This window comes from Rhea pennata, chromosome 11 (genome assembly GCF_028389875.1).
Source record: "Rhea pennata isolate bPtePen1 chromosome 11, bPtePen1.pri, whole genome shotgun sequence".
NCBI classification, from domain to species: Eukaryota; Metazoa; Chordata; class Aves; order Rheiformes; family Rheidae; genus Rhea; species Rhea pennata.
Genome location: NC_084673.1, coordinates 16461360 through 16481786, shown reverse-complemented (window position 1 = coordinate 16481786; position 20427 = coordinate 16461360). Strand labels below are relative to the sequence as shown.

At 41.9% G+C, this 20427-nt stretch overlaps 1 protein-coding gene across 7 annotated transcripts in view; it reads left to right on the top strand.

Moving 5' to 3' along the window:
• KIAA1210 (KIAA1210 ortholog) overlaps window positions 1-20427 on the top strand; it is a 60583-nt gene that overhangs the window by 8963 nt on the left and 31193 nt on the right. For 2 of the 7 annotated variants that reach the window (XM_062584893.1, XM_062584892.1), the window contains exon 1: window positions 6567-6745. The exons of 3 other annotated variants lie outside the window; for them this stretch is intronic. In XM_062584893.1, coding sequence (XP_062440877.1) covers window positions 6684-6745 — 62 coding nt within the window. In that variant the 5' untranslated portion in view covers window positions 6567-6683. 2 more of the 7 variants (XM_062584897.1, XM_062584898.1) reach the window with 2 other exon arrangements.

The window sequence follows — 20427 nt, the reverse complement described above, 5'->3', positions numbered from 1 at the left end:
GGCATTAGTTGCAATGCAGGTCTGATCTGTCTCCAAGAGAGCTTGGTGGGAGTGTTGCAAGGACATTGACTGAATCTGTCTCTAGAGATGGATTTGGAAAGAATGAGGTGTAGGAATGCAATTCATTATTCAAGTTGCCTTAGGATATTTATTTAGACTCAGGAACTGTTACCTCCGATGTTCTTCATCTAGACTAGGCAATGATCCATGTGTCTGTAGCTACATACTGTGTTCTCACATTTCTTTCCAGATGGTCTTGCATATTGGTGTTTGCCTGGACACTGAGAAGGAAAAGTTGTGCTGTTGGAAATTAATGTTTTTTAATATACTATTTTCTTAAGTCAGAATGTGTGGAAATAGTGCTCCTTTGTTCAACTTCTGTGCTATCCGTCTTAGGCAAAAGAGCCACAGTTTCCCAGTATATAAAATATTGACCATGCTAGCATTTTAATAGAAAATACCAAGCTCTTCCACTCTGTCAGAAGTATTCCACTTTTCATTCAGATGCATTAAAAACTTTGATTTGTGTAGGGGGAAAAAAAAAAGTAGATATGTCAGAGGGAGTGCATCCTGGCTATGCTGTCTGCATATACAGAGATGCTGGTATTTTCTCTGTAAATAAGTTACATATTTATATGCAAATCAATCCTTGGAAATTTGTAAAATGTAGAACAAACACTTCTCTCTCTCTCTCTCTTTCTCTCTCTCTCTCTCTCTGTATTACTTGTTTGGCAATTTATGTTTTCTGACTCCAGGGTCTGAGGTTACATCTGTGATCCTGTTGCAAAGCTAGGGGAAATTACCTTTTGAATGACACATGGCCTGACCTTCATCTCCACATAATCTAGGAAGAGTTTATGTTTGACTGTGAAGATGCAACGGAGGCACAAACTAGAGAGGACAGATCTAGAATACCAGTATCTTTTTGGCTGTATTTTAGAATTCAGTAATGCACTGGGTATGGCATGCTGAATTTTATCTTCACTCCTTCCTCAGAGATGGAGACAGTGTGTTTGTGGTAAACTGCAAAAAAATGATTCATACGCAGAATTACCAAACACTGGAATCAAAGAGATCATATGTATTGCTGCTTTCTGTAAAATACTCTTTTTATTGAAGGATCTTGCAGAAACTCCTCTAACAGTGAAGAACAAAACAATAAAACTAACTCCAAACCCCAGACATTGCAGACAAAGTGTAAAAACAGATATAATTAGATTAACATACAGCAATTAGATTCCTGAGCAAGTATTGTGGCAAATTCCTCAGGCTCATATACATGAATTAGGAGCTGGTACAGTACAAGTTAGATGGGCCCCTGACTATGCTCTCTACTTTCAGAGATAGATTTTACCCTCATTTTCTTCCTAATATTAATCACAGATGGATGTATAAACTCTCAAAGGCAGAAATCCTCTTATCTCCACTTCTTTGTTTTCCACAGAATACTGTGCTTGATTCCAACCCAGTTTGTTTAAAGCTCTGATACTGCAGCTTTTAAGTGAGGCATGTTTAGTTGTTTCTTTAGTATTGAAGGCTTTTTTCTCTTAAAAATTCCTGAGCCAGGCTCACTTGCCAGCCAGGGAATCTCACTTGAAACAAAGCTGAATCTGTTTCTGCTTCAGAAACGTGTTTCCTTATAGTCACATTTATGTTAGCACACAGTAAAGCAATCCTCTGAATCCAAAGAGAACCGTGGTATGACTTACAGAGAGAGTGACTTGTAGTATTTCTTTCATACAGGATTTATTACAGGTTATAATGGAAGGAGTGCTCTACATGCACTTCAGCTGGAATGTCACATTTATAAAAATACTTAGGCAAGATCAAGCGTAAAATCTGGTCTGAAAGTTCTCAATTAACATTGACTTCTTTGCCTGCTGGTGAAGACATGAGGACTGGAAGCTAGACTTGAATTCAGCTGCTGGATTTACCTCAGATACCTCATTTGATGTCCAGACGGTGGGCAAGGTTATTTTTTCAGAGATACACAAATAAATAGAAAATGTCAGTTGTTTAAGGGTAGAGTAGTCCTGCTGTAAAAGGAGCAGAGGATCTGTGCAGCTACATAGCTTCAGCTGCATGAAGGGGTGCAGGAGGGCATCAGGTGGTGCTCAGGCAGGCCATGGCTGGGAAAGGTGGAGAGGAGGAGAATTAGTTACTTCAGCTTATCTAGCCCCATCGCCTGCTCTACAACCCGAGGCTTTCATGTAACCCCAGGACAGGGAGCATCGACAGCCCACCTTGTTGGGGGGTGGACTAACTGCTGATGTGCAAGCTGTGGTGCTCACGCCAGCTTGCTCTCCAGGTTGCACAGATGCACACCAGAGTGTTTCTCCACTCCTGGGTCTGTGTGGTGTGGTGCGGTGTGTGCTCTGATGCTGTGAAGGTTTCCTAGGAGATCCCTACCTGATGTGTCCTTGTGCAATGTAGGCACACTTTAAGTGCAAAATGTTGCAGGGGTCCAAATGCAACTCGCATGTAAGAAATGTGCAGGATCTTCATTGCGTAAAATCCACGTTCTTATAGATAGGTGCATGAGACAGCTCACCCTATGGCCATGGTGATGGCGACGGGGGGCTACAAAGCTCCTCCAGTGAATTAATTCCTATTAGATAACCATGTTTTTCATAGCAGCAAAACTTAGTAGAAGAATGCAGTCAAAACAAGACTTTGTTAGTGTTTGGGAGAGGGGGAATTAACCTGGATTTTTACAGAGGCTAATGGCTAAAAATGAGAGACCAAAGTCTGCCCTTTGAATAGGAAGTCAGTTTAGAGATGGCAAAATATACTGGAAACCTGAAATGCTAGGGTCTATCAATTTACTGTAGATTTCTTACTTCTGCCCCCATATTTACTTGTTGAAAAATTCAGATGATACTTCAGTCCTTTTTTGAAAATAAATAGATAAATAATCAAACGGCCACGTTTAAAGTGACTGGTAAGTTGTGGGATTTCCCAGTGGCATCTTGTGGTCTGTCCCTGCTGCTTTGCACTGTGTATGTGCCCTGAACTTACCCACAAGCAGCTTCAAATGGCCATTTTGAGGAGTTTGAAGTGTTTGCTAGCTGAGAGCAGAGGAGGCTAAGATTTGGTTATTCCTTAGAGATCTAGTTGCAAGAGACTGCAAGAAAAGCAATAGATCTGTTGGACACAAAACATATTCTGAATCGCTGATGATGTGTGTAGCTCCTAACACTTCTGCTGACAGGCTGCTGGCATGTACCCTGTGTACGTGTATATGTGTAGGAAGTGACTGTGGAAACATGCCAGTGTTTCTGGCTCATTTTGAGTTTCCCTCGTTAGATTGCTGATTGTCATTGGTTACTTCGAAAAAGTCGTTTTTGCAGTGATGCAGGTAAAAGCACCTGTAAAATAACTTGTTCTCAGAGTTAGGACGTATATTTCAACGCAAGCATTACTCAAAAAATAGGTTGCTGAGCCTTGCTCAGACTTGCCTCCCTCATTCCCTTTGGAGAAATTAAGAAACTTGTTGGGAAACTTAACAGGCACTGGAAGCTGTGCCGCTGCCCCTTCGTCTGTGCCAGTTCCCCTGAGGAACGGCAGCTTGCTGCCTGGGCTGCTGGTCCTGCATGCAGGCTCATAAGACAAAGCAAGGCAGGTTTGTCTGCACTGTGACCACCAGAGGGTTAATGCGATACTGGGCTGTCGAGAGAGAGCAGTGATAGTGAGTTTGAAGAGGTAAAGGAGAAGTCCATATCTGCAGTTAGAAACGGGCCTAAACTGGGTTATTTCAATCAAGCCAAGCCATGGACTTTAGAGGAAGTCCAGATCTGATTCAGCATCCAGGTGTCTAAACCTGCCCACTTCCATATCTTTAAGGAACCATCTCTGCTTTGCTGAAGTCTTCATTCTGTGGTTATTTGGTGTTCACTTACCTTCCAAACTGAGGGCAGCTTTAGTTAATTAACTGGCAGCAGAGCAGCCCACTTGTTTTAGTACTTCACAAGCAGAAGAGCTAATGGCAGCTCTGCCCGGTTTGGCTACACAACTTTGGGTACGTCACTGCTTTCCTGCTCTGCTTTACCACTGATCTGAGAGGTGCGATATTTGCTAGCATGCAGGGTTTCATATCGGTACTCAAAAAGCTCAGTGTGGAGCCACGTGGAGCTGTGCTAGTGGTGAGGAATCAGAGCAGTAAATAATAAATGCTACGATGAAGTGGCTTTGAGACTGATATGAAGATAGAGAATCAAAAAGGATTAAATCCTAACATGAGGTAATTATTTTTAATGATTGTTTACCAGTCTGTGCTTCTTGGAAAGTAAGGGTCTTTCTACATGGTGCAATGTGTATTGCTAAACTGCCGGCTCCTGGGAATGGGGCTGTGTTTGGCCTAAACGAAAACTAACAGATGAAGATTTACATGTTCAAGTAAGTAATTTCATGACCAAAAACATAAAATAAAAAAAAAAAAAAAAAAAAAAAAAAAAAGAAAAGAAAAGAAACATTCTGAAAGTGAAGCTCATATCTTGAGTGGGTAGAAGGGGGGAATCTCTTTCATGTTTAGCAAAAAATACAATCTTCTGAAGCTTGTGGGCCCCATTCTACATCAGTTAAAATGATGAAATTCTTCCAAAGCCACGAGGATTACATCTTACCACTGGATTTAGGGGTTGGGCCTTCCCACTGGATTTTGTGCCATTTGATCTCTCTTGCTTTTAAATCCAAATGTGATTTTCTGATGAGGTTTCCTTTATTTTTTACTATAAATGTTTCTGTTGGCAGCATTTTCTGAACTAAATGCCAGTCAGATTTTAGATTAAATCCTACATCCAAGGTTTTGTACCTCAAGCCAGTCAGAACATTTCCCTAGCAGTCTCTGGGAATTCCTTCTTCGTGCTTGTTACCCTGTAACCATAGTCTTGATTTTGACCTTTTCTTGTGGGCTTTCTCTGCTGAGTGGAGTCTAATGCTCTCTAGCTAGCCTTTGCCTGTTTGAGTTAGGAGTTCAGCATGGTGTCATCTTGTCAAATGCGGTAATTCAGGACAACAATGAAACTCATTTGGGTAAAACTGAAACTATTATTATTGCACTTTTGCTTTGTCTTTTCCAGAGGCAGAAGAAACTATCCACTTGAGGTCAAATTGTTTTGCAATTCTTCTATGGAAAACATTGAAGTTGGCTGTAGGTAGAAGCTTTCTCTTTTCTGCTAAGTGGGAACTAGACTTGAATATGATTTTATTCCTGTTTATGATGGCCGTATATTTACTATCATTTGTCCTTTCATAGATTTCAAATTTCTACACCATTATAAAACTGCCCTAACAGAGCGGGCTATGGAACTCCTAAGCCAGGCTGCAGGAGACTTCCTCCAGAGGTGCATTTCTCAAATGTCATGTTTCTCTGAGGAAAAGGCTAACAGCCTCTGATTGGGCTGTTAAAATAAAATATTTTTTTCTAGTATTCCAGAAGAACTGGTCCTCCTCAGATCTAGTCCTGCTAGTCAGCACTTTTAAGAGGAACTCATTAGAAATGCTCTTATAATACTCTTTCTTATTGTATTGCCAGATCCAAGTATTCAAATATCATGTACTAGCTGAGAAATAGGAATGTTTTTCTTCTGATCTTTTAGGAATCAGTACCTTACCTTTACAAATTTACTGCATTAAAATATGCATATATTATATATATATATATGCATATTAATCAAATATTAATCAAAAGCTGAGATTCTTACCGAGGCATGCAGCAGGAACAGGCTAACACTTTATTGCTGGCTGCTGATGCTCCCCAGTGCAGGGAGCACAAGCAGTATCTTGCCTTACCTCTCTGCTTTTTCCTCACCAGGGGTTGTTAACTGCTCTTTGCAAATGGATAAAACACAATGCAAATTCATTTGCATATAGATTTAATGCAATGTAATGTCAGAAATGTGTGCAGCTATGTTGGCTCCAAGGCCTGGGTGACCCCAATGAATGTAGCTGCTGCCCAGCATTAAGTGGCAGGTGTTCCCCCCCCCCCCACAGCCAATGAGAGCCCCCTTAGCTATGGTCGTGAGTAAAAAGGGAACAGTACCGTTATGTGCATCATCAGAGGGCACCACCAGGCAGTATTTTTCTAATATAGGTGTGCTGGCTACTATAAAGACCATAGCTTCTTCCCTTGCAATATTGCAGGGATATAGTATTTCTGTTAATGTGCAGAGTAGCTTGTTAGAATAGATAGTGATTTACAGTGAGACTGGATAATGACTGTTCTGGAAGGTCCCATGCACCCCTTATGTGCAGGGAATGACTGCAGATTCAAATGGTTTTCTCGGAGACAATGCAAGTGTTTTCTGTAGCCTTTTTCTGTTTAAAAATAACAGTATACTCCTTAGGGCTTCTTAGCATTATAATTACAACCAAGCCTCTCATTAGTCCCACAGGGAGACAGAATCAAATGCCATATGGTATTTTACACTTAGGATGCTGTGCTTACCAAGAGCTGGAAGGAGACAGGAAAAGGGGGAGTTAACAATTCATAACCATTTATGGAACAAGCACAGCCCTCCTTGGACCCAGTTCAGCAGAGTCGGAGGGCCTCAGATCAGGAACTTTATCTGGCTGGTGATTGCATCGGCATGCTGGCTTTCTTGAGTGTGTGTGTGGGCATTTGGGGAGCAGGATACGAAGCTGCAGAGTCTTTGTGCCGGCATCCACACACAGGGATGAATTAAATGCCCGCACGCCTCCCAGGAAGGACCATGGCTGGATTCTACAGTTGCCTGAAAAGTAAAAAGTAAGTGCCATGCTAAGCCCTCCCTCTACCTTCCCAAAGTGAGCTGAGTCTAGCGAGTACTTTAAAATTCTGTCTCTGTTCTACTGCATCAGCAGCTCTGAACAAAGTGCTCCTGCTTTGATCCCGAGGTACCACCCTGAGTACAAAAGTGCAAAAAATCAGTTCTGACTGAAATACCAAACTAATGAAAATTGAGCATGTTTTTTCCTTCACAGGTGTAAGTCCAGTGGCAAACACTAAATATTGTAAAAGGAATTAAGAACCATTTTTTGTCTAATTATAGCAAGAGAAAAAAATATCCTCTTCCTTACTGATTAGCTGCATTGATTATATATTGACAAATAAAAAGAGAAATACAGAAATGCACATTGACTTTTAAAAATGTTCCACTACAAATCTGGCATTATATACTCTCTGAGATCTTGATGTGTTCAGTTTTTGTATAAGCAACCTGAGGTTTGTTTCTGTAATTGCTCCCTGTTGAAAGATTTGGTTTTATTTAAAATAAATATTTTGATTGCTTCACTGTCATGTTCTGTTGGAGCAGGTTGCAAAGGGAGAAGAGGATGGGACAATGCATATTTGTATTTGTGCTTTAAACAACTGTGAAGATGCATTTTGTTTTTCCTTTGACATTCTCACTGCTAAGGAGTGGAATGAAATTCTCGGCTGCAAAAGCTGAGCACTGTTTTTTGATAATGTTTTGCATCAGCAGACTGTAGAGGGCTCTATTCTTGCATACACTATGGAGTTGAAGAGAGGGAAAAAGACTTTCAAAATAGTATCTTGGGGCTTAAGATATGAATTATGATATTTAAATGGGTGGATGAAGTCCTTGTTAGCAGAGGAAAAAATACTCCAATTCAAAAATGAAGCTGTCAATTCACTCTTTCTCCTTCTCCCTCATGTAAAGATTGTATCCTTCATACCAACAATTTGACTCATATTACTTTGATGGAAATACAGATTTTCAAAGGCACTCGATTCCCTTGTATTTCAGTTAGCATTTCCATCCCATTTTGACTCTTCTCCTTTGAAATTTTGAAGAGTATGAGAGATCTCTAAATATTTGGAAAGAGGGATATGATGTGATCACAACTAAAAAATTGCTGAGAATGAGACCCGATAAAGGCAGAGAGGTTGGCACTTGTATTTTATTGTATTGACAGAGAAAATCAATTTACATTGTTTCATTTAGCTAAGTTGTTTTTCTCCAATATCTTCTAGCATCTAATGAGATTAAAGCAAACTTGGAAAGGTGGGAGAAGCTGTAAAGGATGGGTAGATGATACTTTTTTCATAAGGCATATGATCACTTCTTTCCTGGTGGATCTTTACCTGTTTAATAAGGATCATTTTATTTTCTCTAACAAATTCTTCTTTCTCGTTAATCTTCAGTTAGGTCTCAGCACTGGGTGTCAATTCAGATTATATTTCTCAACATGTTGTTTCAGCTGTGTGATAAGTTCCCAGGTTGGTTAATGCAATTATTAATACTTGGTGGCCTTTACAGATTTTTTTTTCTGCTTTGGCTGTGATTATTGGCAGTTAAAACAAATCGAAGACATTTGCTAAAAGTGGTGTTTGGCACCTCATTTTGGGTGAGATTTCCTGGTAATTTGACATGAAGAGTTTGTCTTCCTGGACGAAAGGGTCGTTGGAATAGCTTCCTTGCATCCGCACAAGGATGCTCTGCCAGGAGGAGCTAGTTGGTTTTGTGAATGAAAATCACTCTGGAATGAAGTGACTTTCATATTCTAAACTTGGCTTGGGTACCAGTAACGATTTAGCCAAAACAGCATAGAGCTCAGCACAAGCTGTAAAACCTGCCATAGCAGCTGGGGGAGGGTCCATCAAGGGCTATGAGCTGCTGGACGTAGCTAAAGTACCTGGGCTTTTTAAAAGCTGTCTGGGGTATTTTCTCTGCTGTGCTGCTGTCGCATCTATCTGCACTCCCCCACAGTCAATCCTGCCCCTGTGCTTTGCTCATGCTCTTTTAAGAAATGTCACATAGGGGGAAAAGAAAAAAAAAATAAAAAGCCTTATATAGCTAATTCTTCACTGCAGCCCCAAGCTTGGCTGCCAATCCACTGAAATAAATGTGGTAGGTTGCTTTTGTGTTCTCTTTAATGAACACCTGCAACCTGAATAACCCCAGGTGGTGGTTGTTCTAAAAAGTTCATAGCTCATCCTTGCTGCAAAACTTCGTTGTGCTTGGCCCTAGTATGATGTCAGGAAGGACTGTCGTGGCCCGCGATGAAGTGCTTGGCTAAAGCTTTGAGAGAAATCTATTCATAATGGTTTTCAGCGTTTGATACCAGCCAAATGCATAGTTGTGAACTGAAAATGTGGTTGCTTGAATACTAAGGTTCACTGATGGTCAGTGCAAACTGCCAATTTCCAAAGACAGATACAGTGTGTTAGAAGTTATAAAATATTTGGCTGAAGACTTTGCATGCCAGCTCAGAAATGGTTTCTGTAACAGACTATAAGAAAATGTATTTAACTGGACTGTACTTAATGTGGTCACTCAAGACTTCATGGTGCCTTTCACAAGCAGGATGTATTTCAACTTGAGTACGTTCTACTGTGCCAATCTCTGCACTTCCAATGAGATATTGTATTCTTTACTTACAGCCCAAAATTATCAAGAAATGCTGATATGCGCTCTTACCTTGTAGGCAAATTCAGCATTTTGTTAAAACAATTGATCAAAGGTGTATCAGTGTCATTTTCAATACATTTTTATATTTTCTGAGATGAAAGACATTGCAAATTTTAAGTGATGTTATGACCAGACATTTTGTAGAATTTGTTTACTAGATAAGGTGCTGTTGCTTTATTACTATACCTTGTGTTATTGCTTATTCAGGTGAATGTCAGAAAGAGACTTCAGAGTTTGCTGGGATTATTGCAAAGATAGGATAGTGCTGCCTAGTTGACTGATAGTGAGCTAAGCTGAGATGACTGTTCTCTGTACTCTTCCCGCCTCTCCTGCTCTGTTGGAGAGAGAGGCTTTGCTCTCCAGCCTGCTTGTTGGAGAGACTCATGGGGGACCCTCCATCCTAGGTGCATAATAAACTTTTTTACAGCTTTTATATTCATAAAGCTCCTTAGAGCCTTTGGTTCCCCATCCATAGCAAACAGCTGTTGTTTTAGTTTTGACACCAGCAAGTGAACTGGAAGGGGTTTAAAGCACTGCTGATGGCTACTGAAGTAGCAACTTGGCACCGTGTGGAAGAGGGGCAGTTCAAAACTGTTGGTTCTACTCTGTCAGCAGCTCGTTCGCTTCCTGTAGCATCTCTCACTTTTGGAGCTGCGTAATCGCAGCGGGGCCCAAGTAGCTGCATCTGCTGACTCTCCGCAGTGCACGAGGTTCTGCTCTTGGGCACGTGTTCTGATGTGGAGCCCTGAGAGCATCTGCACAGGGCTCATGGACCATTTAAAGTGAGACATGGAGTTCCTTGGCCATCCCCATCTGCAGGGTCCCCCTGCGTACCTGGGCTTGGCTCATCAGCAGCCCCTAGGCTCAATTGGGATGGCAGGTCTCAGGATGCAATGCAGTTTGGAGTCAGTGGGTGCTGCCCCAGAGCTGGGGCAGGCACCTGTTGGCAGTACCTACTGGAGCTACTGTTGCGGTCCCGTGGTGATCTGGGGTCTGTTTGTGCAGCTGACCCATTCTGGTGAGATGAAATGCTTGCCATGAACACTTAGGTGTCCTGAAATTCTGAAATATATTTGTTTACTTGACTTTTTTGTACACCTCTTCAACACATTTCCCAGTGAAGACAAGAGTCACTCACTAACAGCTTTTTTCTTTTTTTTTCTTTCTTTTTTTGAGATGAAAAGATGAAAATATCTGAGGATAAAAGGTAGCTTCTGTCCAGGAAAGCACATTCACCAGAGCAGAGAGAATCCTTGGATCCAGACAGAGGTGACAACAGCAGGTTTCAAGAAAGGGCTTACAGAGGGCAAAGGGCGAAGTGTTGGATGGGAGAAGGGGTGTGAGTTCTCGTAACTGGAGCCAAGTCAGAGAGGGTGAGCTGAGCTGAAAGGACTCCCCAGGCATTATGACTCTCTCTCGTAATCTTTGAATACACAACCTTTGAGCTTGTTCCTGTATGTGGCAGTTGGTGGGCATTCTGTCTTCTGCCCACAGGGATTGTTCACCACCCTGCCTGGTATTAAATGTGTACAAACTTAAACTCTGTTTTCTTAGACAAGAATAAATGGAGAAAGTGAACAAAAACAGTCAGGAGGTGGTGGAGCCATGGTACTGCAGATGGTTGGGCACGGTCAGTACAATGGCGTTGTATTATTAACAAAAGATCAGCTCTTCCTGTGCGTTGACTCATTCCATTTGACTCATCTCTGTGTGAGAAGTTCAGACGAGGTTTAACATGGCCAGAGTCACTCCACATCTCTCAGTTCTTCTCACTCCGTTTGTGCTTCTCTCTGGACCATATTTGTTTTAGCAGCCACAGTGATGTGGTGCGTTTGCTGGCTGAAAACAGGAATTCCCAGCAGGCGTGCCTGTCTGTTGGCTTCAGCAGAGCAGCCCTTTCCCCACCATCAAGGTTCTGACTATGAGCACCTGTAATACTGCCTGTGCTGCTTCTCTTGCACTGGAGCAGAAACTTCTCAGTTTTGGACAATCCCTTGAATGTGATTCTCACTCTTACACGACATTTGGCTGTCAGCTTTTCGTCTATCTTACTTTGCCAGACTGAGCCGTGAAAACATCTTGTCATAATTTTGCCTTTTGTTCTCTCCTTAAGCAGAAACTTGTACTGATCAGTTTCTAGCTTTGTACCCTTCCAGCCATCTGGAGAGATTAATTTGTCATTTCCTTCTTGTACAAAGGTTCCTTGAAAGTTTAAAGCTGTGATGTGAAGACCTAGACTTGGCCTTAAAAGCGGAAATTTGGCTATGTATACTTATGACAAAAATGTACTGGGTCCAAGCTGTGCTTCCAGTAGATAACCTAAGTGGTGTAAGGGAGCTGGAGCTGATTATCAACCAAACTTGGGTAATTCTGAGATGAATCTGCTTGTGGGGAGACAGACAAAAAACATGAGGTAATTTGGAAGGTTGTTTTTTATTATTATTTATTTATTTTCCTCTTAAGGGTTAGTGCTTTTAAACAGTTGAGCACAGGTTGCAAAGATGCTTACCAAAGACTGCACTCAAATCATGTGTGTTCACAGGTCTGAGCTAAATCTGTTGCACTTTCAAGGTTGGTAAAACTATTATGGACCAAGGAGATAGCCAGTGTTTTGAATACAGCAAATACTAACTGCAGATCTTTTTGTATCTTTTTATTTTATTATTAATAAATATTTGTATTGAGAGAGCAGGTGGCCCTTCATGGCTTCATTGTGGGAGTCACTGTTTGAACAAAGTCAGTCATTTAATATCTTGTCTGAGTTTGCTTGCAGATGCTGAGCTGTCACAGCTCATCACTGTGTTAAGAGTCAGGACTGTGCTAACAGCTCAGCATTTGCAATGTGATCTACGTGGAAAAGCTGAGGCCTGGGCCACGCATACCATCATGTCGTTACATCAGTGCATCCTGGTGCATATGTGCAGATGTACTGGTACTCAGGTATCCTGTGGTATATAGTGTGTTCTGTAATCCTGTTGTAGCCCCCTGGTATCTTTGTTGCTGTTAGAGGGGAAAGTAATTTCAGTCAGAGCAGGATAACTTTGCTGTGCAGGCAAAACTGCCTGGTTTTGCCTTTTAACCATCCATGCTGGAGCTGAGGCAGCATTCCAGCTTCGTATTTGTGGTGGTTGTTGCTTTTGGCCTTAGAGCTCCAGGGGTCTGGTGCTAATTAGTGAACTAAATGTTTGACTTTTATTCATGACGAATTCACTTATGCTTATTCGTTCTAAGAAATATGTAACTGTGTGCATTTGCCAGGCCTTCTAAGATCACTCATCTAAAAACATAGTTCAGCTCCACGTGGTAGTTCAGATGCAAATGGGATGTATTTTGAACACTCTGGCTCAGAATATGATGTAGACGTGGTGTTAATCATCAAACTAGCTCTATATGTGGAACAATGTAGATCTGAAGGAGGTACAGAGGATTTGTTTGCTGGTTTGCTCTAGCAATTAAACCACTTTTGATCCTCTCAGCTTTGTGAAAAGAATATTCCAGAAGTTGAAATTTCATTGTTTTCCTTCAAAAATGCCAACTGTCTTACTGCTCTCTTCCTTCCTTGCATCTCTTGGCCTGCTAAGACCTTACAGATGTCTATTCCCATATGTTTTTTTTTCCTCAGTGCCTTGTTGCCTCAGTGCCCTTCTTGCAGTCCTTATTATCTTTTCTGTCTTCTTCCTGGGACTTTCTGCTGTTACTTACCCCTCTGCTCCCTAGTGCTTTTTGCCTCCTTCAAAACACAGGTTTGACACAGTTTGATTCTCCATTGGTGCAAACCAGCAATAGCTCAGATGTTCTTACTTCAGCTGTATTCACTTACTCTGCGAATTCAACCCCCTACTTCCTTCTTTGCCAGCTTAAATGTCCCCCCCCCCAGGCATTATAATTCCTATTTGAATTTAACCCTCAGTTTTGGGGATTAGGGATTTGAGATTCTATGTCTCTCTTGACTGCTCTGAAGTCTGAAAAACTAAACACAATGAACATGAAGTTGCCAGCGTGGACCACGTGTTTCTTTTACAACATCTTTGGGGATGCTGAGGCTTGCATGACTTGCAGAGAGGTATTTGTAGTTGGAATCTCAGAAAAGTAGAATCCCACTTAAGTGGCTGCTCACACTAAAAAGACAAGTCAGTAAATACTTCCAGTAGAGAAATGACTTGGGCATTGCTTTAAACACATGAGTGATCAGTGATTTGTGTGCTTCAAGTTAAGTGTGCACTTCAGGAGCTTGCTAACTTGAAGCTCTGGAGAGAGTAGCCAGGAAAGGGGAGCAGGGACAGCAGAAGGTTTCCCTAAGAGCAAAGAAGTGAGACTCTTAAAACTCCAAGAAAGCTCGAAAGAAGAGCTGCTTTTGTAAGCCTAGAAGCTGCCCTAGACCTTCTTGTGGCTCTGGCTAAGATCAGCAGCCAAACGGGGTCTGAATTCCAGAAATACTCACAGGCAGTGGAAGCTCATGGGGTTTCTCCCTCCAGACACAGTGTATTTCAACATAGGAGGGAGCTGGCCTAGCTTTTATTTCTGTGCATGTACAGGCAGTAGATATTGCCCTAGCAGAATTTGGAGACGAGAGAGATTTCCCAACCTCACTGCCAAAGGCAGCTTCTGAAACCACAAAGCTTGCATTTTATTTGATTTCTTAAGCCAAAAGATGTCTGACTGTTTTTAGGACAGTTTGATCCTCAGAGTGAACGTCTATAATAGTTAGCCCTTAAAGTTTCTGTTAGCCTCTTGTCTTTTCAGTGCAATTTGAATTCTTGAGTGCTAAATGTCTATATTAAATCATTTTGGAATCAGATGTGACCTGAACAGTTTGATCTATCTGAAGCTTTTTATTTTTTCCTATCCTAAAGCTATTATTTAACCCATAAATTGAGGGATAAGTGACCATTTCGGAGGGGGGTGGAGGAAAATAAATAAAAAAATAAAAGCTTTGACATACCCTGAGGTCACATTTCAATTCTGGCATTCATCTTGCTATTGTTTCAGCTCCATCTTCCCTGCAATGGTCAGACAGCTTAGTTTGCTAAAAAGATCTCCAGAGTCTTTCTTTCAGGCTTAGGATACAATGATTTTTCTGATTTTGTGTGAATAAGATCTTGGAAATCAATTTGAGATTCAAATACAGGGCCATGGCAGGTATGTAGGCCACTCTTAAAAAACTTTATGATTTTTGTTATTTATTACTTGTACAGTGGTAGCCCTTGGTAGCAGTGTCAACTGGTAGGACTCTATTGTAATAGTCTCTCCTTGGGTGGTAGTGCTTAGCTCCTCTGTAGGGCTCTTCAGGTTTTCCAAGGATTGCAAATATTCCAAGGATTGCAATTCCACAAGTGAGGAAACTCAAAGCTGAGCGATAATAACTAAATAAGCCTGCTCTCAGTAGTCCAGTAATTTGCCCTGTTATCCAGTGACAGAGCCAAGGAAAATAGCCAGTTCTGCTGAGTACCAGTCCAGTAGTCTCTGTCTGCTAAGCTATATATAAAAGGTGAGCTCTGTCTCAAATACTTCGTAGTCTAAACTGATGATTTACTCTTTCACAGTTTGCAGACACTGACAATTTCCATAGCGTTTTCTCAAACATGCAGTTTTTCAAGCTCCTGTGGAGCATGCTGAGGCCAGCTGGCAGTAGACTTTTTTTCTTAGCTACCTTTCACTGACTCTGTTGAAGCAGCACATGAACTCCTGGGGCCTTTTAATACTGTAGGCTGAACATCAGTAATTCACCTTTATCCTGGGAGGCCACAGGTGGAACAATAGGAATTAGGGGCTTGGAGAGAAGGTAGAAAGTGCACATATAATTTAGAAAACAGTGGGGAGATAAGCTGACCCCCCCCCCCCCCGGTTTGAAATGGAAGATGAAGAGTATTTGTTAAATTTACAGATGGCGAGGCAGAGACAGTAAGCTTTATTTTTATTCCCTTGCTTGACTCTCTGGCATCTTGACTGTGCTAGCGTGGGGCATGTTTGTTGTTTAGAGATAGTGGCTTGACATTTCCTGTTGATTTGCTCTGGAAACTGTTTCCAAAGGCAGTAATGCTTACTGGGTGTAACTCCCTAACTGACACAGGCAGTCTTTGGTTATATTCATGTTAATTTTAAATGCATGTTCCCCTTTCCTCCCAGCCCCCAACTATTCCAAATATATCCATGTCAAGTAGGTCTGAGAGAGTCTCCTAATGCTGGCAATGTACTAGTTCCTTAGTATGGTTACTGGATGACTTTGCTATTTTAATTCTTTTTAGGAAGCATGGAAAACTTCATTCCAGCTGTTTCCTGAAATTTCTCTAGTGTGGTAGTTTAAAGAAAAGGGATTACTATGTAGGAAAAGCACTGACTTATTCCTATGCTGATGCCAAATGATGCAACTGAACCGAAGTCAATAAATATACATTGCTTTACAATGGAGGCTGTCTAGGCCCAAAATACTGGCTGAGCTCTTGCCTGTGCTTACATGCTGACTATATTAGCACCAATCTTGATTTGAGCAAGGTTCTGTCATGTTTCTCCTGATTTATGCAGACTAGGAAATGCATGGAAAAAATTAAGCTATAAATTGTTACTGGAAGTAGGCTAATCAGAAGCATTTTACTTACCCTTTTATTTACAGGTATATATTTGCTCTGCATGTTGTCTGGGCAGATGCAAACTTGCAGTAGGGATCCCTGCGCTGACAGGAACTGCACAAGGTCACGCTAAGAAGCATTGCAGACTAATCGGGGTATGAGGGCTGCTTGAGGTAGCAAGCCCGGAATAGCATCTGTCTGGTGTGGGTGCCCAGTGTTGCAAAGCCGTGGTGCTTTGGACTTCAGTTCAGTCTTGCCAGCTGAATATGAACTAACAGTTACTCTGCTTCTGGTACCTTCCCCGGGGTTAAGTTACTATGAGTCTGCGTATATACTCTGTGGTCGTGTTCCCACATGCAGGGAGACCTTTCTGCAGTGATTTAGCAAATGACACAATTGCTGAGAAGGAGCGAGTCTTGTGGAGATGGGGCAGGATGCAGGGGACAGGGACATTTACTCTCCCAGTTCCTGGACTGGTAACAGCATATGCATTACCACTCTGTTTTCTGTGGTAGCTTGCGAATGTTTTTTTTTTTTTTTTTTTTTTTTTTTTTTTTTTTTTTTTTTTTTTGGTCTCATTTTCCCTTCCCCCTTCTTATCCTTTTGGCTTCTCGCACAATTACAGACTGAGCCTGTGTGACTGTATGAAAGGCATTTCCTCCTGTTACATTTTTTTTTTTTTAAGTCTGCTTCAGCCCACCAGCTGCTTTCCATTAGCGTTGCACACACACTCACTGGGAGGGCAGCATATGATACTTCAGGCACTGCTGAATAGCAGAAATCCTTCAGAACCGCTGTCAGACAGGCTCCTCAGCTGACTGTGAGTAAAAGGAGTCCCACACAGTGAGACCTGTCTTCTGGTGAGCCTCCTCTGGGAAGTGAAGGTGTTGGGACGGAGGGCTGAGGGTATGTTGTCTGAACGCAGAGCGCGAAAGCTGTGAGTAAGTCTCTTACGTGAGCAGTTGTTTGCTCTGGGTATCTCTGCAAGGGTAGGAGCTGAGTGTTGTTTGATGCTACGGGGAATTATGACCGCTGTTTGATCCTGGGAGAGAGTATTTTTATTGATATTAAATATCATCAGGCTGCTTATCCAGACTGCCTGATAGCTACTGTATTATTTGCAATCTGTGGAAAAGGGCCTTAAACTCTCTTAAACTCTCCCTCTTGCTGTGGAGGTTACAAACCCAACCTTCATTAACTTTGTAAGCACCCCCTGCTCGCTGTTGCCAGTGAGGACAAGGAGAGTCCTAGTGTAAACCTCTGTTTGCACCATTTGCTTATGCCTGCTTAAAACAGCTATGATCTAGCAGGGATGCCCCGGTAAAGCTGACCAGCTGGTCAAAACTGTGGAAATTTTGTCCCAGAAACACTGTGCTGTAGACAAGTATGATGAGATCAGCTGTGCAAGGTCAGATCCCAGCACCCGCTGTCATGCTGCACAGTAGTGTTTCAGGGAAGTTGTTTGCGGGATCCTGTGCTATTCGGCGCGTGCCCTGAATGTGGGCCTTGAAGTGCAGCGTGCTCGGCTCCTTGCACCGAGAGCAATGGGAGCTTTGTTGGTTCAGTTTCTGATAAGCTCAAGGGATCTGAAATTTGAATGTGAATCTTGCTGGTTCTGCTGTCGTTTCAGAATTGTCTCTGAAGTGGGATTGCAGAGGGAGAACTTGCAGAGACAGAATTTGGCTCAGTTATTGTCACTGGAGTAATAAATTTATTGATAGTTCCTTAGCTTGCAGGATTCCCAGGGAGGAAAGCAACCAACCACATTTTGTCAGAACAAAGTCCTCTAACGTGTTTTAATAAGACTAAGTGAAAATTTAACCTGTCAGTCCACTTCTCCTGAAGAATGTGATAGGAATCGTAAAGCTTCTTTCATCCTGCGTTTTTATGAAACTCAGTGCTCAGGAAAAATAGAAGGGCTTTCCCTGGCATCCTGCTGCAACTTGAAGTGTGTTTGGGGGGGAGGCTGGCTGCAGGGTGGTGACCTAGAGGACCAGATGAGTGGTGTGACTCTCCCTGTGCTGATCCATCATAAGCTTGCATTCAGATGATGTTTGTTGCCTGAAGGAAAATGGTCTTTCAAAGCTCCAGGCAAAATGTCACCTCTTTGGCCAATTGTTTTCTTTAGGCTATCAGGACGCTAACCAAATGCAGTACTACATATTCCAAAATCCTTATTTCCTCAAGCATTTATTTGTTATGGAGAAGGCTACTCAGAGGTCAGCATCTCTTTTGAACTCTCTCTCACAGGATTTTCCAGAAGGCTCATGCAGAAGGATAAGACTAAGACAAAAGAAACCCTAAAGGCAGTGTAAAGGCTTGCTTACTGTGGAGAGTCTCCAGCTTTTCTGCTTCATCTTCTTCCTACATAGTCTTCAAGAAGGCTGTGTGTCTTCTGAGGCTGAGCAGAAACATTTCTTTTAGTCTTGGGCATTTGTATGAGACTCAGTTTTCTGCACTTAACATTAACTTCGCAGGAATCTTTGAATACACAGACCAAGCTGTGAAAGGAAGTTGTCTTCTCTTTCTAGAGATTGTGTTCAACACATGATATACATGTTCAAGTATTGTACTCTGCTGAGCAGGGGGGAATGGTCAGAGCACAGTGCTGGGATTGTATGGTGTTAGCCATATCACGGTCTGTACTTGTGGGACAGTCTGGGTACCTGTCCAGCTGCCCTGGTTTGTAAAAGGGAGACAAGATTATTTCCCCTGTTCCTGGATAGTATTTCCAGGACTCATTAATTCCTCTAATGAAGTGAAGAGCTCCAGCTGAGTGCAACATGGTAGGATTATTAATGAAAGTTGTGTATGGGATAGCAGGGAGCATATATCTAAACCATCAGATCAGATGAGCACAGTGTTGATTGCTAACTTACTCCTGTTGCCTGCTTTGAAAAACAAAGAAATCCCTGCAACTCTGTAGGAGTTTTATTGCTTTAAGATACTTCCTGGCATTGCAAATTCCACTGACTAATTAGATCCAATAATGTCAAGCTTGTTTTAATTGCAGGTGTACAGGAAAACTCTGCTATTTGCAAGTGTTGCATTAATTTGTAGGTTGGATAATCTAGCCCATTGCCTGTGCAGAGAGAGATGAGCACTGTGTTCAGAATCCTTGCTGCTCTTAGGAAGCTTTCAGTCTTTTCCACAGCCTTGCATGGGAATTCCAGTAGGGAACTTACTGGGCAGTGCTAGATCTGGCTTTTAAGGTGTTTAGCAGAGACTCAGCAGTACAGTATCTCAGCAGTAGGAGGCCTGTACATAGGCAGAGATCACAAATGCTGTGTGAAGGAGGAGTAAGAGCAGGATTAGAAAGTTGTGGAATGGGCAAATGTGCCTACCGTTGCACGTCTACTGGGAGACAAAGAGCAACTGGGACTTGACAACCCTGCCTGCTGCCTGGGCCGTAGCTGTCAATCTGTTACTGCTCTCCTGTGACTGCTCCCTGCCGAGGGAGAGAATCTCTTTCATCCCTCCATGAGCTCCTTTTCCCAGATGTCCTTGAGCATCTCCTGGCTCAAAGAATATTGGAAATGCTGCTGCGAAAGGCCATTTATTTGACCTGATATTTTTATCAATAAAAATCAATACGCATACCGTATTTGTTTAAGATTTTGTCTCGTGGTGTAGTGCTATGGGAAAACTTGCAGGGTGCACATGGTTTGTACTGCTGATTGAACTGAGCAAACATGGCATGGATACACGCTGACCATGTGCAGTGCTGCATCTGTCAGTTGTCATTAGGGGTTGGAATTGGTGAATGCCTGAGAGTTCGATCATTTCATGCCTGTGCACTCACATGTGTTTCTATTGATGGCTTTTCATCCTCTTTCTCTCCATTACATTGATCTCTAGTCTAGAGTTTGTTACCCAGAACTTTTACTAGCTGTTTTCTGTAAAGTGCAAGATGCTGCAACCAGCATTTGAAGTCTAAACATTGTGTGAATATTAACTTTTCTTAAGGTATTTCATTAGTCTTTTAACGGTGGAACTTACACTTTGTTGTATTTTTTTTCCTTATCATTTTAATATTTGTTGACTTAAAGCTCAGAAAACTCTGTGATGGCTTCCCTTACTCAAGTCACTCTTCAGTTTTCTGGACAATAATGGCACTGTTGTCATGTACAAAAAGGCACCAAGCCATTGGGCCCTAAAAGGGCCACGTTCACAGACTCCTGATGCACTTTTGCAAATGATGTTTGACCTCTATATGCCTCAGAAAGCCCAACTATAAAACCGAGTTAATGCAGGAGCTGATTTGACTCTAAAGAGACTGCCTTGGAGCTGAATGGCTTTGCAATTATAGTTAATTGTTAAGAAGATATATCAAATGAAAATAGATGCTTACAGCTATAAACACAGCAGTCAAAATCTCTCCAAGGGCTGGAAGGATTCCGAGTAAGAAGCTGAGATGATGGAGCAATTTAAATAAACATAGAGCCAGTGAT